The following is an 18268-nucleotide window of genomic DNA, read 5'->3' on the forward strand; positions in this document are numbered from 1 at the left end:
ATGAAATTGAGAAGATAGTTTCGGGCTTATTGGAGTCAGGGGTGATTCGGCCTAGCACTTGCCCGTACCCATCACCGGTCTTATTAGTGAAGAAAAGCAATTGTTCTTGTTCGTGGCGCATGTGTGTCGATTATCGGGCCTTAAACAATATCACAATCAAGGACAAATTTCCTATACTAGTGATCGACAAGCTTTTGGATGAATTACATGGGGCACAATTCCTCTCTAAATTGGATTTGAAGTCAGGTTACCGTCGAATAAGGATGCACTCTGGAGAAGTACAAAAGACAGCATTCCGAATTCATCAAGGGCACTACGAATTCCTTGTGATGCCATTCGGGCTCACTAATGCACCATCAACATTCCAAGCACACATGAATGACATCTTCTACAAATTTGTTGCGTAATTTTGTTTTTTTGTTTTTTTTTTTAATTTTTTATTACATATTAATTTATAGTGTGAATTGGAAGGTTACCTTATTCATGTAAATAGGGTGTTAGAAATATTACAAGAAAACACATTGTTTGTAAAGAGGTAGAAATGTCAATTTGGGTTGGAAGAAGTGCAATATCTCAGCCACATGATCAGCAAAAAGGGGTAGTCATGGACCCCAAAAAAATAGAGTCCATGATGAATTAGCCTATTCCAAAAAAATACAAAGGCTTTACGGGGGTTCCTATGATTAATGGGGTATTACTGAAAATTCATTAGGAAGTCTAGAGAAATAGCAAGGCCCCTTACTCAACTCTTAAAAAAGGATGCATTTGGGTGGTCACAATTAGCGGAGCATGCCTTCGAGGAGTTGAAGAAAGTCATGACTCGAGCTCCCGTCTTAGCGTTGCTTGATTTCTCTAAGGGGTTTGTAGTTGAATGTGATTCATCTGGAAGCAATATATGGGCTGTTTTAATGTCGGAGAGGTGACCTATTGCTTATTTCAGCCAAGCTTTACAAGGGCTGAAGCTCCAATTATCAACTTATGAGAAGAAAATGCTTGCATTAGTCACAGCGGTACAAAAATGGAGACCGTACTTATTGGGCAACCATTTCATTATTTGCACCGATCACCAAAGTTTGCAATACTTATGGAAACAAGCTATCACTACTTCATCACAACAGAAATGGTTGGTTAAATTGCTAGGGTATGATTTTTTCGATTGAGTACAAGAAGGGGGTGGAAAATGAGGTAGCAGATGCACTTTCTAGGAGAGTGGAATACAGAGAGTTGGTTGTCATTTCTCATCCTATACCGCTTTGGTTAGAGCCCATTCAAGAAGAGATTGCTTCCAAGCCACAATTGCAAGAGTTAGTGAAGAAGATTGAGGAGGACGTAGGGCCTTGGGAGTACAAAGGAGGGCTACCATATTTCAAAAACATAATATACCTTGAAGGGAACTCTCCTCTTATACCTATGATTATTAGGGAATACCATTCTAGCACCCATGAGAGCTTCCACAAAACAATTCACAGAATCAGGTTTGTTTTTTATTGGGCTGGAATGAGGAGTCAGATTCGGAGTTTCATACAAGAATGTGATGTGTGTCAACAACACAAATACGCTACTACTCAACCTAATGGACTATTGCAACCTTAACCCATTCCGGAGGCGATTTGGACCAAAATCTCTATGGATTTCATAGATGGGCTGCCAACTTCCAAGGGAAAGATAACCATATTTGTAGTAGTCGATAGATTGTCAAAATACGGCCACTTTACTCCAATTAGACATTCATATACTGCCCCTGTTGTGGCCCAAGTTTTCTTTGAAAATATCTTCAAGTTGCATGGAATTCCAAAAACCGTTTGGTGTGATTGTGATTTGTTAGGGGTGAACACCAATTTCAGATGCTCAGCGGAATTAATCTACCCCTCTTTGTGCAAATTAAATAGTAACACAATAGCAGAATAATAATCAAGCAAACCCACAAACAAGACACCAAGATTTTTACGTGGAAAACCCTCCAATGCGAAGGTAAAAACCACGGGACCTAGTCCAGTTAAATCTTCCACTATCAACAATAATGAGTTTACAATTTGTCTTCCCTAGAGAAATATCTAGAGGTTATCACCACATCAAGAGTACATGCATTCTTGGATTAAACATAAATTCATCACCCTAAAGTGGATTCCAACAAGAATAAAGAAAGATCTCACCAAGTAGGTATTAGCAACCAACCGATTGGAGAGGAATTCCAACGATCGACACCAGTCAATACGTAGCACTCGTCGTCAGGAGCAACACTCTAAAATTGCATCAAGATCGAACCACAAACAACCTTCCAATCTCTGACGGATGTTCTTCTTTTTCTTTTTCTTTTTCTCCCTGCGCCGCACGCTTCTTTCTTTCTTCTCCCTCTTTTTCTCTTGTCTCAAGAGATGTATATATATAGCACACAAAGGGTTTTAAAACCCTTAGTGTTGCTGCCACGTGGGTTTGGTCCCCACATAAAGAGGGACCACCCAACAAATCTCCCCCTCCCGATTATGTGGGGGGCTCCACCAAGCCCGCCGCGCTTCTGCAAATTTCAAGCTTTTGCATAGGCAACGATTTAGTCATCATATCTGACCCATTATCATCAGTATGGATTTTCTCAATCTGTAACAGCTTATCCTCCAGTGCATCACGAATCCAATGACACTTAACATCAATATGTTTCGATCTAGAATGGAAAGTTGAATTCTTACTGAGATGGATGGCACTCTGACTGTCACAGTAAAGCACATACCTTTCTTGCTGTAGGCCCAGTTCTTGTAAGAACTTTTTCATCCATAACAATTCTTTGGCCGCTTCAGTGATAGCAATGTACTCTGCCTCTGTGGTAGACAAAGCAACACACTTCTGCAATCTGGACTGCCATGACACTGCTCCCCCTGAATAAGTAATCAGGTACCCTGAAGTAGATTTTCTAGAATCAATATCCCCAGCCATATCTGCATCTGTAAACCCATCAAGCACCTGTTGACCACTGCCGAAGCACAAACATACTCTCGAAGTACCTCTGAGATACCTGAGAATCCATTTCACAGCTGCCCAATGTTCTTTACCAGGATTAGAAAGGAACCGACTAACAACTCCAACTACATGAGCGATATCAGGCCTCGTACACACCATGGCGTACATCAAGCTACCCACGGCTGATGGGTAAGGCACTTTCTTCATTTCATCTTTTTCTTTCTCACTTGTAGGACTTTGCTTTGAACTCAACTTCAAATGACCTGCAAGTGTAGAGCTCACCGGTTTTGCCTTGCTCATGTTGAACCTGTCCAATACCTTCTTGATATAACTCTCTTGTGATAGCCACAATTTTCCTTTCTTCCTATCACGGGAGATCTTCATACCAAAGATATGCTTTGCTGGTCCCAAGTCCTTCATAGCAAAGGACTTACTCAATTCTTTCTTCAGTCTGTCAATTTTACTAGTGTCACGACAAACAATCAACATGTCGTCCACATACAGCAAGAGAATAATAAATTCTCCATCAGAGAATTTCTTCACAAACACACAATGATCTGCTGTAGTTCTCTCATACCCATGATCAACCATAAAAGAATCAAACTTCTTATACCACTGTCTCGGTGCCTGCTTGAGTCCGTACAAGCTCTTTTTCAACCGACACACTAAGTGTTCTTTGCCTTTAGCTGTGAACCCCTCTGGTTGCTCCATATAAATTTCCTCCTCCAAGTCACCATGAAGGAAAGCAGTCTTCACATCAAGCTGTTCGATCTCCAAATTCATTTTGGCAGCCAAACTCAAAACAACTCTGATAGAAGACATCTTTACCACGGGTGAGAAAATTTCATCAAAATCAATGCCCTGCTTTTGACCGAACCCCTTTACAACTAGTCGCGCCTTGTACCTTGGCTGTGATCTGTTTGGTTCAATCTTGCATCTGAACACCCATTTGTTCTTGAGTGCTCTCTTGCCCTTAGGCAGTTCCACCAAATCATATGTGTGATTCTCATGCAAGGATTTAATCTCGTCTTGCATGGCTTCTAACCATTGATTTTTCTGGTCATGTAGCATAACCTCTTGATAACTTTCTGGCTCTCCCCCATCAGAAAGTAACACATACTCATTGACTGAGTACGTTCTGGAAGGCTGTCGGTTTCTGGTAGATCTTCTCAACTGAATCTCAGCGGCTGGTTCTGAAGAAGCTTGCTCTAGATGCTCTTCTGACTCCACATTATCAATTGTAGGCTCACCATTTTCACCAACTGTATCAACCTGTTCTTCTTGTACATCTCCCATGTGTTCATCATGCATCACACAAGGAGGAATAACTGGATCCAAATCAACACGGTATTCACTCAGAGACTCTGCCTTTTTCTGATCCAAGTCTTCAATGGTTTGATCTTCAAAGAATACGACATCTCTACTTCGTATGATTTTCTTATTAACTGGATCCCACAGTCTGTAACCAAACTCCTCATGCCCATAACCCATGAAGATACATTGCTTGACTTTGCTATCAAGCTTTGATCTCTCATCTCTAGGAATATGGACGAATGCCCTGCAGCCAAACACTCTCAAGTGCTCAAAAGAAACATCTTTCCCTGTCCAAACCCTTTGAGGAATGTCACCATCCAAAGGAACTGAAGGAGAAAGATTTATCAAGTCAACTGCTGTCCTCATTGCCTCACCCCAAAAATGTTTAGGCAATTTTGCATGAGAGAGCATACACCTGATTCTCTCACAGATGGTTCTGTTCATTCTCTCTGCTACTCCATTATGCTGCGGAGTCTTGGGTACAGTTTTCTCAAGCCTGATCCCATGGCTTTTGCAATACTCTTCAAACGGTCCTCTGTATTCACCACCATTGTCTGCACGGACGCATTTTAACTGCCTTCCAGTTTCTCTTTCAACCTTCATATGAAAGACTTTGAACACACCCAATACCTGATCTTTGGTTTTCAAAGCAAACACCCATACCTTTCTAGAGTGGTCATCAATAAAAGTTACATAATAAAGTGCACCACCTAGAGTTTTAGTGTTCATAGTGCAGACATCAGTGTGAACTAAATCAAGAATATTAGACTTTCTTGATGAAGAAGATTTTTGAAAAGAAACTCTTCTTTGTTTTCCAACAAGACAATGAGTACAGTGCGTTAGTGACATACCTTTATTATTAGGTAGGAGCTGTTCCTTGGCGAGAATCTGAAGTCCCTTCTCACTCATGTGACCAAGCCTTTTGTGCCATAGCTCAGTGGAGTTTTCATTCTCAACAACAATCGCATCTCCCTTGACTAGTCTTGCAGCTGTCTTGTAGAGAGTGTTGGTCTTCTTTCCCCTGGCTAAGATAAGAGAACCCTTACTCAGTTTCCACTGTCCACCTCCAAGGTAATTGTGGTAGCCTTCATCATCAAGTTTCCCAATAGAAATCAAGTTGAAGCGCATTTCAGGAACATGCCTGACATCCTTGAGAATCAATTTGCACCCAATGCTGGTTTCTAGCTGTATATCTCCCATGCCCACAACTTTACACTTTGCTTCATTTCCCATCCTAACCCAACCAAAATCGCCACTGGTGTAGGAAGAGAAGAAATCTCTATGTGGAGTAATATGAAAAGATGCTGCTGTATCAACTACCCACGTAGATTCATCACATGCGAGATTAGCATAAGCTTCATCAAAAGCAAATACCACATCACCATCAGATGCAACTGCTGCAGTGTCTTTTTCTTCTTGACGTTCTTCGTCTTTTCCTTTTAACTGTTCCCTCTTAAACTTTCTGCAATCTCTTCTTATATGCCCAGGCTTGCCACAGTGAAAACATTTTATGTCCATTTTTGAATAGGACTTTCCTCTTGACTTGTCACGACTGTCATACCTGTGAGGTTTTCTGCTTTTACTTCTCCCCCGCCTTTCTATAACAAGTGCCTCTGAATGAGAAGAAATACCTTGCTCTTTCCTTCTTGCCTCTTCATTGAACATGCTGTCTTTTACCATACCCATAGTTATCACACCATTGGGAGCCGAATTACTGAGTGACACCACCAAGGTTTCCCAACTATCTGGCAAAGAACTCAACACAAGTAATGCTTGCACCTCATCATCTAGTGCAAGTTTCATGGTAGACAACTCGTTCAACATTCCCTGAAAATTACTCAGATGCTTCGTAACACTATGCCCATCTTTGTACTTCAAATTCACAAGCCTTCTTATCACAAAGGCTTTGTTTTGAGCAGTCTTTCGTTCATAAAGACTCTCTAACTTCTGCCAAAGACCATATGCATCAACTTCTTTGGCTACGTGATGAAAGACACTTTGATCAACCCACTGCCTAATATATCCAACGGCTTTCCTATTCAATTTCTTCCAATCATCGTTGGTTGCAGCAGCTGATTTGACACCTTTCAACTCAATGGGGTCAAACAATTCTTTGCAATACAAAATATCTTCCATCCTAGTCTTCCAAATTGAATAATTGGAAGCTGTGAGTTTAACCATGCTATTAGATGACTCTTCCATTTAATTCACACAAGAACTCCACACAAACAATGAACCAAAAGCTCTGATACCACTTTGATAGGGGTGAACACCAATTTCAGATGCTCAGCGGAATTAATCTACCCCTCTTTGTGCAAATTAAATAGTAACACAATAGCAGAATAATAATCAAGCAAACCCACAAACAAGACACCAAGATTTTTACGTGGAAAACCCTCCAATGCGAAGGTAAAAACCACGGGACCTAGTCCAGTTAAATCTTCCACTATCAACAATAATGAGTTTACAATTTGTCTTCCCTAGAGAAATATCTAGAGGTTATCACCACATCAAGAATACATGCATTCTTGGATTAAACATAAATTCATCACCCTAAAGTGGATTCCAACAAGAATAAAGAAAGATCTCACCAAGTAGGTATTAGCAACCAACCGATTGGAGAGGAATTCCAACGATCGACACCAGTCAATACGTAGCACTCGTCGTCAGGAGCAACACTCTAAAATTGCATCAAGATCGAACCACAAACGACCTTCCAATCTCTGACGGATGTTCTTCTTTTTCTTTTTCTTTTTCTCCCTGCGCCGCACGCTTCTTTCTTTCTTCTCCCTCTTTTTCTCTTGTCTCAAGAGATGTATATATATAGCACACAAAGGGTTTTAAAACCCTTAGTGTTGCTGCCACGTGGGTTTGGTCCCCACATAAAGAGGGACCACCCAACATGATTCAGCTTTCACGAGCTCATTTTGGAAAGAGCTTTTTCGCTTGAATAGAATACAATTCAATTTCAGTCCCGCTTATCATCCCCAAACCGATGGTCAAACGGAAGTAGTAAATCGTACCATTGAAATGTATTTAAGGTGTTTTACTAGTTTCAAACCGAGTGATTGGGTTCAGTGGCTGCCATGGGTGAAATTTTGTTAAAATACACTCATTATTGGGGTGCACTCCTTTTCTGGTTGTTTATGGTAGAAAGCCACCTATTTAATAAATTTCTATCTGTCCAGATAAATTTTGAACTGTTCGATACGTATCCAATCAATGTGATCATATATGACTTTTCTCAAGTAACCATATGAAGAACTGAGGGAGTGAGAGTTATCTTACATATTGTGTGTCATTTTCCTTGTCCTTTTCTTTCCTTCTTTCTCTATAAAAGGCACTGCCAGGGCCTCCCAACAATAACCAAGATCAGCAATGGCATTTCAAGGCTATCTAGTACTCCTATGCCTCGAGCTCTTTCTTGGCTCATTGATTGATAATAGCATCGCTGTTACACCAAGCCATCACACTGCTTCACTCAACCGGAGCAGTTTCCCAGCCGGATTCATTTTCGGGACGGCGTCAGCGTATTACCAGGTAACTCTTGGGTTAATTGTATCATATAATAGAGTTTTTCTTCAAGTTTCTTGAGATGTCAAGCAAATTCGCAAATTTGGTTTTGAAATTCCAGTATGAAGGTGCAGCGAATGAAGATGGCAGAGGACCAAGTGTATGGGATTCTTACACCCATAGATATCCAGGTCTCTCTCACTATTTCTCTCAAACAAAGTATGAGTTACCAATATTGTGTGAAACATTGGGTCATATAACTTCTTTCTTTATGCGCAGTTTTTCTTTTTGGTACAAAAAATAATGGAATGCAAAGGTCATTGGACGACTTTAAATGCCTTTCTTTTTCCATTGTCCTTGACTTCTTAGTTCTTACATAAACGACAAGGCATGGGGGAGTGAATGTATGTTCTTGCATGCCACAGCTTTTGTTAAAAAAATGGAAAAATTCTGGGCCAAATTGGTTTTTGTTGAAGGGCTTTAATGGATGCAAAATTATTTTTGTTTAATGAATGATTAAGTGACTAAGAGCATGTTTAGGATTGCATTAAATAGCATAAAAAGTATTTTTAGTAATTTTAGTACCTAAAAAGTTATGTCAAACAAAAATTGGTATATTTGGTAAAAAAAAAAAATATTCTAAAAGTACTTATTCAACTATTTTTTACTCTAAAAATATGGCGAAAACGTATATTTCACAAAAATTTAAAAATGAAACTTTTGACAATTTTTTTTTTTTTTTTTTTTTTAACTTAAAAGCTCTATTTTTTAAACATTATCGCAAACATACTCTAAATTTACATTTTCCTATCAGTTTAAACTTTTGAGATAAATGATAATTTAATATGGTATTAGAATTAAAAGTCTTAAATTCAAACATTGACACCATCAAAAGACTTCCCAAAAAGAAATCTGGAGATATGGGTGCAAATTTCAAATGAAAATTTTGAACACAAGATTTCTGTATGATATATACTATGTTAAATTAATAAATATATAAATTTAATCGAATTACATAACATGAATAAATCTCTAAGGTCAAAACCCAATTGGGTTTCGTGCCTAGCTAGTGCCTACCCTAGCACAACCTCCTTAAAAGAAAATATATAGAAAACATGTTCTTAAATAATGAATTAGAAATACTTCTACAAGATACAATATATATATATATATATATATATGAATTAGTTTACCCTTGGGATTAATTTTATTGGCTCTTGGAATCGTGTGAGGACAATGGAAAGCTCAATCCTTTGTCTTCATATGTGTCTTGCTCCATGTCTCGACATTTACTTTTCATCTTCACATGAACTTATCGTAAGAGGAACAAACTTGTCTGCTTTTTCTTTTTTTTTTTGTCTGTATTTGGGTAGATTGGCATGTGCACTAGTACTTGGTTAACTTATGGCCAAAGTAACGCAGAGAAATTTGTTTTATATATTACGAAATATAATTAAGATTTATATGAAATTGCAGGTAGGATAAAGGACGGCAGTAATGGAGGTGTAGCTGTTGATCAATATCATCAATATAAAGTACTTATAGTTGGTGGCGGAGATAAATAATCACTATTGTAGGAGCTGTACAATTAATATTTATAAAAAGCTAATTAAAACGGACAAATTCGCTTGTTTATGGTGCAACAGTTTAGTAACTCGATCAAATAATTTAAAAAAAAAAAGTAAACAATAGTAACTAGAAAATATCTTATTATACAAACAATAGAAAAACTGGCATATTCATTAAAAATTAAAAAAAACTGCAATTGGAAGGCACAAATGCAATTGAAGAGAAAACCATAAAAACAGCCACTTACTTTGGAAGAAAAGTACATGACTAGCTAACATCTTCCTATTAGTAACAAAAACAAATTGGTCGTTTTACTTTACCTGTGCATAATTGGGAGAATTTCTTAACCAATGTTTTTTTTTTTTTTTTTTTTTTTTTTTTAATTTCTTTATTTTTTTTATTTTATATGTTCATATAAAAAGGGGGGGAAGGGATTTAAACTAGTAATGTTTGCTTCATAAGGCGTGGTCCATAGCCGATTGAGCTAGACCGCACAAAAGGCGTTATAGGAATTACGTTAATGAGCCACTGGATGGTGCCATTCTTCGATGCCAAGCACAATCGTAATGCCGTGCTACGTGCCCTTGATTTCATGCTTGGATGGTAACTTCTGCTTAACTTGTTTGATTGGACCTGTATTTGTAGAATTTGTTACAATTGTTTTTTAATGTTAATTTGAATAAAAATTGTAAATGGGATTGAATGGTTGAAAGCCACCCTTTAACCTATAAAAATCTTTTTTTTATTTTATTTTTTTTATTTGGGTAACTTAAAATGATCAAATTATACCTTTAAATTGTAATATATTCCATGGTTTCCTAAAGGTTTATGGACCCCTTGACAAATGGTGATTATCTCCATAGCATGCAGTCTTTGGTAGGAAACAGATTGCCCTAGTTCACCAAAAAGCAATCGAAGCTGGTAAAAGGGTCATTTGACTTCATAGGAATAAACTACTATACTGCCAATTATGTAACCAACGCACCTCAACAGATTATTGGACTAATCTTTCGAGTAAGTAGATCATACAACACTTTGAACCAATCTTGATAAAAAACGTTGGAGGAATTTATTGTATTCAAAATTAATTTAACAAAGTTTTCTTATATGCATTAATTTCTTCAACTCAATTTTTATATGTTTCTTGTGGATCTATACTTATAACTAGACCGTGTTTTTTTTGTTGTGGCAGCTCAATGCAACAGGATTCTCATTGGTGCTACGGTATGTGCTAAATAAATCTACATTTCTTTTTTGGTATATTGAAAGTAAAAACGTCCACATGCAGTAAAAGACGTAATATTTGTTGGTCTTATTGACCTTACCCACACACACAAAAGAAAGGGTTTATAAGCAAATTCTCAAATAATGACCCTCCATTGATCTCTACATCGGATGCAGGCTGCTTCAGATTGGCTCCATGTCTATCCTAGAGGATTGCTGGATCTTTGCTTTACACAAAGAAGAAGTATCATAATCCACTAATCTACATTACCGAGAATGGTAATTTGTTTTTTCAATTATATATTTTCACATAAGTTAATGGGAAATATTGGGTCATTAGTTTGAATCTAAATATCTACAGCTATATATATTGTATGGATTGATGAGGCAAATAATGCCAGCTTGTTGCTTAAGTAAGCCGTTGTGGACAACCAAAGAATTGATTATTACGAGAGCCATCTTTGGTATCTTCGCAAGGCTATTAAGTAAGTGCTTATCAATACATGTTTTTCCTTTAACTCAAATGAGTTGTCTTAACTGAAGAAGACTTGATAGCATACGTCATTTCTAAGGTTTGAATCCCCTTGTATGCAAATAATTCGTTGGATCCACACCCCTAACAAAGCCATATTTAACCAATTCGAAGGGAGGGGCGCGTTACATAGGTTTGAGATTTATCGTTCAAGGGCAGATACATAAAGTTGCCCTGCTTTAGATGGTTCATTGTCATTAAAAATAAATAAATACAGTTACACTTTGACGTGGCACGAAAAACAATTATTAGATTTTGGATGAATTACTATATCTCTTCTAGCAATTTCCAACACCAAAAGTGTATCTTATTGGCTTTGACCTTTTCTTTTCCTTTTTTTTTTTAACAGAAAAGGCGTAAATATTAAAGGATACTTTGCATGGTCGGACAACTTCGAATGGGATTCAAGTTATATATATAGTTCGGTTTGGCATCAACTATGTAGACTACAAGAACGGACAGGAAAGATACCCTAAGCATTCAGCTCGTTGGTTCAAGAAATTCCTCGAGAAATAGACATGACGATGCCCATATAATTCCAATCAACAAACTGAAAATATAATTTCTTCTCCATCTTTATGCTCTTTTGAATAATGTGAATATTGTTTGTGTACATACTCAATTATTGATTGCTGTATATTATAACTAACTGAATATTATCTAGTTCAAATGAACTCAAATAAACTAGATATGATCATAATTCTAAATCATAATCCATAAAGATCCAAAGTAATTAAGGATCAACCCTTATCCATTATTTATTGATTGCTGTATATTATAAATAATTGAATATTATCTAGTTCAAATAAACTGGATATCATCATAATTAATACATAGATCAATCCTTATCCATATTTAAAATCTCCATAAAAAAGGCTAGCTAGTGAAATTGATTGAGAGGATAATTAAGCATCTCTGGGAATCTTCTAATGAATATATATAATGGGAAATCGATCACATCACATCACTCAAATTAAAATCTTAAATTTATATGTTTGAATCCAATTATATTATATTAGAGGAAACTAAACTACATTTCAATTAATAAACAGGGAAAACCTAAAAAAAAAAAAAGAGGGCAGGTTGTCAGGAATTATTTATGGATTGAGATACAAAACAATTATTGATTGTTGTATATTATAACTAATTGGATATTATCCAGTTCAAATGAACTGGAGATGATCATAATTCCAAATCATAATCCATAAAGATCCACAACAATTAAGGATCATTATTTATTGATTGCTATATATTATAAATAACTGGATATTATTCAGTTCATTTAATGAAAGGAGATGATCATAATTTTAAATCATAATCCATAAAGATCCACATCAATTAAGGATCATTATTTATTGATTGCTATATATTATAAATAACTACATATTATCCAAGTTCATTTAATGAACAGAGATAATCATAATTCTAAATCGTAATCCATAAAGATCATAATTTTAAATAACTGCATATTATCTATTTCAAATAATGGAAGATGATCATAATTTTAAATCATAATCCATAAAGATCCATAATTATCCATTATTTAAAATCTCTATAAAAAGGGCTAGCTAGTGAAATTGCTTGAGAGGATAATTCAGCAAAAGCGGAACGCATGGCATTCGAGAGGTACCTAGTTTTGGGTCTTTTAGTTCTTCATGCCTCATTGACAAACACCATTGCTGTTAGACCAAACCATTACAGTACTGCTTCGCTCAACCGGAGCAGTTTCCCGGAAGGTTTCATTTTTGGAACGGCATCAGCGTCTTATCAGGTATGCGGCGTATGCCCCAGATTTCTATATATATATAGTTTTTCTGACATTTCTCAAGCATATATATATATATATATATATATATATATATATATATATATATATATATGATGATGTGTGTTGTTTGTAATTCCAGTTTGAAGGTGCTGCAAAAGAAGATGGTAAAGGGGCATCTATATGGGACACTTACACCCATACATATCCAGGTGTCTCTTCTCAAATTAAATGAAATTTTGACTTACAAATACGTATGTTATAGATATTGAGTTGAATAGATTCATCGCTCAAAAGGAGAAAAAAAAAATAACAAAACAAAAAGATATATATATATATATATATATCCCCCAAACCTAAGCAGAGAAACACCCAAAAAGGGGTTTTCTTTTAAACGCCAAAGGCAATCAGAATTGTTTAACTCCCTTTTTAATTTCTTCTTTCTTTTTTTTTCTTTTTTTTTTTCATAACTGAATATTCAAGTCAAAATCTTCAAACACTAGTTGTCTATATTATGGACTATGGTGGTGAGGCATATTTGATATTTTTAGTTAATTTAATTATGACCTCAATTATTAGAGCAGAAAACTCCTTATCTAAATACTATATATTTTGCAATGAAATTGCAGGTAAGATAACGGATCATAGTACTGGAGATGTAGCTGTTGATCAATATCACCGCTACAAGGTATGGTACCATGGTGCACGCACAATATAAAAGAAACAAAGAAAATTAAGTAACTCACATTAACTCCTAGTTGTCAATTAATTTCAAAGATATATATATCCTTGATAATTTTTTAACATTTAATATTCTCTAAATTATTTATGATACAGGAAGATGTTCACCTTATGAAGAAAATGGGTTTAGATGGATACAGATTGTCAATCTCATGGTCCCGAGTTTTACCAAGTAAGTTTCCCATTTCTCATTTGCATCAATCCATTCTTTGTCATAAAAGTTCATACAAAAAAAATATATATATATGCAACATCTTCCTTTGTGACAGATGGAAAGCTAAGTGGGGGTGTGAATAGGGAAGGAATTAAATACTACAACAACCTCATCAATGAGCTCCTAGCCAAAGGTCATATATATTCTTTTATTTTTTTAAAATTTTTTTTTATAATGGCAAAGATCATATATATATATTCTCATGATTTACGATCTATAGTTAATTAGTATATATAATTGAATGCAGGTGTAAAGCCTTTTGTGACACTCTTCCACTGGGATCTTCCCCAAGCCTTAGAAGATGAGTATGGCGGTTTCTTAAGTCCTCAAATTGTGTGAGTCACGAATTACTTATAAAAATGGTTCTCTATTCACCTCATTAACGGGCTTTCACATATTATTAATATCACGATCATTGTTTTAAGTTGAGAACTCATTTTCAAGAGAAAAAGGAAAAGAAAAAAAACTATATTTACCTCTCAATTTATCACGTAATTTATGATGTTCTCCTTAATTTTTTTTTTTTTATTTAGTTAATGATCTAGTATTGGGATTACAATGTCCTTTATGAGTGCTTTTGTCTTTTAGAGGCAAAATGGGGACATTGTCGCGTAATAGTAGATTTGTAAGGTACATTATTGAAATTGAAAGATTAAAGGAGATATTGTAAATTGCATGGTAGAATGAAGAAGACAAATTTAGTTTTTCAAAAAATAAAATGAAAATGGAGAACCCAAGATGATGGATGCTAATTAATACTCTTCTGTACTGTTCATACTTGAGATTGCAAACATTTTGGGAGGATCCACATTCGATCAAGAACTTCATTTATTTTCTCTTATGTTTAATTCCACTAAGAGCATTCATAATGGTTTATGTATATTTTTATGCAAAATGGCTAATTGAAACCCACTTTATCCAATTATCTATTTTTTAAAATTTATTTATATCATTTAAATTTTTTATTTTTTTTTATAAGGATTGTACTTTTTCTAAAGACCCTACTTTTCAACTTTTTGGAAAAAGATATGTGGAGAGAAAAATAGTAAGAGAAACATTTGAAAAAATAGAGATGTGGAGAGAGAAATAGTATATTAATGAAATGTATGTGTGAACAGTGCCAGCTACATGTGGTGAATTGTTCACAAATGCAAAAAATATATATATTTTACATTTGAGATGCATAGTCCAATGTAGAGAATTTTTTAGTGTTTTGCTTATCTCTTTTAGATAAAAATAGGAAATGGCTAACTCATTGTGAGTGCTCGAAGACAATCATTTATTTTAAGTTATTGTCCTGTTAACAATATGAAACATTTTGCAAGTTGGACTCTGTTTCATTTATTGGTTTAGCCTTATAGATCATATAATTGAATGAACTTAAAAATTTCCTTGCTCGAATTAATTATAAATAAGTGGATCAAGCTTGAATTTTTTAGTTGAAAGTGGATTTGGATTTACTAGGATTGGAATACATGTCTCTTATGTTCCTTTATGAAATAAAGGGTCAGTTCAGTTTCAATTAAAACTGAACTTAAGCAATTCTTAAACAACTGCACTCTCAAGTCAAGTTCTGAATAAATTTTTTTGTTGTTGTTTATTCTTGTATAAATAAAAGCCATGATTTTCGGGACTATGCTGAGCTTTGCTTCAATGAATTTGGTGATCGAGTGAAGAACTGGGTTACCATAAATGAGCCAACGTCTTACAGTTTAAGTGGTTATGAAGGCGGGTCATTTGCACCAGGTCGATGTTCTGATCGGAATAATTGCGCTGCCGGAAATTCTAGCACGGAGCCATATTTGGTGATACACCACGAGCTTCTTGCTCATGCAGCCGCCGTTGAAGTGTACAGGCAAAAATATCAGGTTCTATATATAAATTGAAATCAAAATGTTTATTGTATATCGTAAATAATATTTACCATGTGTCAATTATAGATAATTGATGGAAAATTATTTCATATTATAATCATAAATAATGTGAATTACCACACTTTTATCCAACTACTATTTCATGCTACTAAAATGTTAAATATTTGTAGGCAAAACAAAAAGGGTGTATAGGGATAGTGCTAGTAGCAAGCTGGGCGGAGCCATACTCTAACACTAGGCAAGATCGTAATGCAGCACTCCGAAACCTTGATTTCGTGTTTGGATGGTAAGTGATCCTTCAATTTTTTTTTTTTAGGTAATATTTTACTATTTTTTTATTACTATATATATATATATATATATATATATATATATATAAGTAAGCTTTATTGAAAACCTAATAAATAAAATAGAGAACATAAGGATACTGCAATATGGCACTACGACCCCTCAAATAGAGAGAATAGAATTCTCGAACCTTCAAAATTTTATTTTATTATCTATTTAAAAGAAACTCATTGTAGATTATCACATTAGTTTGTGAATAATTTTATAGTAAAATTATTGTAGGTTAATGGACCCTTTGACAAATGGTGACTATCCACGTAGCATGCAATCTCTTGTCGGAAACCGATTACCCAAGTTCTCAAAAGAGCAATCCAATATTCTAAATGGGTCGTTTGATTTTATTGGATTGAACTACTACACTACTAGTTATGCAGCCAATGCACCTCAACGCAATGTTGTAAATCCAAGCCACACAACAGATATGTGTGTTAATCGTTCAAGTAAGTACATGCTACAAACTCAACGTTTGATGTTTTACGATATATTGCCATATAATTAAATTGATGTTGAAGTAAAAATTAGCACTTAATTTGTTTTAACAAGTACTGATTAAATATTTGATTTCATGGTCACTCATCAAATTATATAATAGTCGTATAACAGTTTACTATATAGTATTTCTTTTGATATTATGATTTTAATTGGTTATGAAACTAATAAGAATTTGACTTGATGTGGCTGCAGACGAGCGAAATGGCATTCCCATTGGTCCAAAGGTGTGTACCAAATAAATCAATCCCTTTCCATGTACTTAATTTAATTGAAGATACAATATTGTACTAATTTGCCTATATATATATATATATATATATGCTGCAGGCTGCTTCCGATTGGCTCTATGTGTATCCGAGAGGATTACACAATATTTTGCTATACACAAAGAGAAAGTATCATAATCCGCTAATTTACGTCACCGAGAATGGTAATTAAATTCTCAATATCATAATTAAGAATATATAATATGGTACTTATATTTCCTTTAAAGCTAATTAATTAAGATGATCCCCATATCACAGGAATTGATGATGCTTCATTGTCGCTGGAGGAAGCCTTTGTGGACAAGCATAGAATTGATTATTTCTATCACCACCTTAAGTACGTTAATAAAGCTATCAAGTAAGTGCTTTAACTACACACTCTATCTCTTTATATATATATATATATATATATATATATATATATATATATATGAGTTTTCAGAAAATTTTAAATTTATTTGGGTTTTCTCTTTTTATAGGCATGGAGTTAATGTGAAAGGATACTTTGCGTGGGCACTAACGGACAACTTCGAATGGATTAATGGTTACACCTTTCGATTTGGTATGTACTATGTGGATTACAAGAACGGGTTGAAAAGACATCCAAAACTGTCAGCCCATTGGTTCAAAAGCTTCTTGAAGAAATAGAGTGTGTGTGCAGTGCAGTAGTCATTTATTTCGATTAGGTTTCATTGTGTCTGTCACTATTGCTATGTGATGGGTTTGTCACGTAGCATACTTTATTTAATTATCCTTGTTGCTTTAGGAGTGGGTCTCATTGACGTTAAGTCAAACGATCTTTATTGCTTTAAGAGTCTTAGGTAGTGTGAAGTCCTTTTACGTTTTGAACTATATTTACCTTTATTGCTTTAAGAGTCATAGTCAGCGGAAAGTCCTTTTACGTATTGGACTATATTTTCTGCTGTAAGTTTAGTCTTTAAATACTGCATTGCTATTGAATAAAAGGTAGTCAAGAATTTATTCAAACTTTATGTTTATAATATGCTCATAATTTACGATCTATAGCTAGTATATATAATTTAATATTGTAGGTGTAAAGCCTTTTAATTATGACACTCTTCCACTGGGATCTTCCCTAAGCTTTAGAAGACGTGTATGGCAGTTTCTTAAGTCCTCAAATTATGTGAGTGGCTTATTACTTTTATGGTTCTCTATTCACTTGATTTACAAACTTTTACATGCATATTAATATCGCGATCATAGTTTTAAGTGGAGAACAATTTTTCGAAGGAAAAAATAAAAGGGAGAAGCGATATTTATCCCCCTCAATTTATCACTCAATTTGCAAGGTTTCTCCCATTATTTTAATTTGGTTAATGTACCTTACTGATCTATCATTGAGATTTCTGTTTGTACGTAATATCTGGTTTTCTAGTTGGGGATTGTGGTTTTGTGGTTGGGGGTGATTTCTTTGGCTGTGGTTTTCTTGGGTCAATTGGGTCA

General features: G+C 35.0%; 1 protein-coding gene and 1 pseudogene across 2 annotated transcripts; both read left to right on the forward strand.

Annotated features, from left to right (window-relative positions):
• Positions 1-7644: 7644 nt before the first annotated feature.
• LOC132163336 (beta-glucosidase 12-like) lies at positions 7645-17543 on the forward strand. Of its 2 annotated transcripts, none has more exons than XM_088519208.1 (13): positions 7645-7806; positions 7901-7970; positions 9256-9314; positions 13707-13782; positions 13880-13957; positions 14072-14159; positions 15443-15692; positions 15869-15984; positions 16269-16486; positions 16731-16762; positions 16866-16968; positions 17063-17162; positions 17284-17543. In XM_088519208.1, exons 1-13 carry the CDS (start codon positions 7645-7647, stop codon positions 17450-17452), a joined length of 1521 nt encoding a protein of 506 aa, XP_088375334.1. In that variant the 3' UTR covers positions 17453-17543. The 2 variants fall into 2 exon arrangements, with proteins under 2 accessions (XP_088375334.1, XP_088375333.1); XM_088519207.1 differs by lacking the exons at positions 7645-7806; positions 7901-7970; positions 9256-9314 and adding exons at positions 12706-12875; positions 13012-13081; positions 13499-13557.
• LOC132163725 (beta-glucosidase 12-like) lies at positions 9414-11620 on the forward strand (annotated as a pseudogene).
• Positions 17544-18268: the final 725 nt, after the last annotated feature.

Source organism: Corylus avellana, chromosome 8 (assembly GCF_965113065.1).
Source record: "Corylus avellana chromosome 8, dhCorAvel1.hap1.2, whole genome shotgun sequence".
NCBI lineage: Eukaryota > Viridiplantae > Streptophyta > Magnoliopsida > Fagales > Betulaceae > Corylus > Corylus avellana.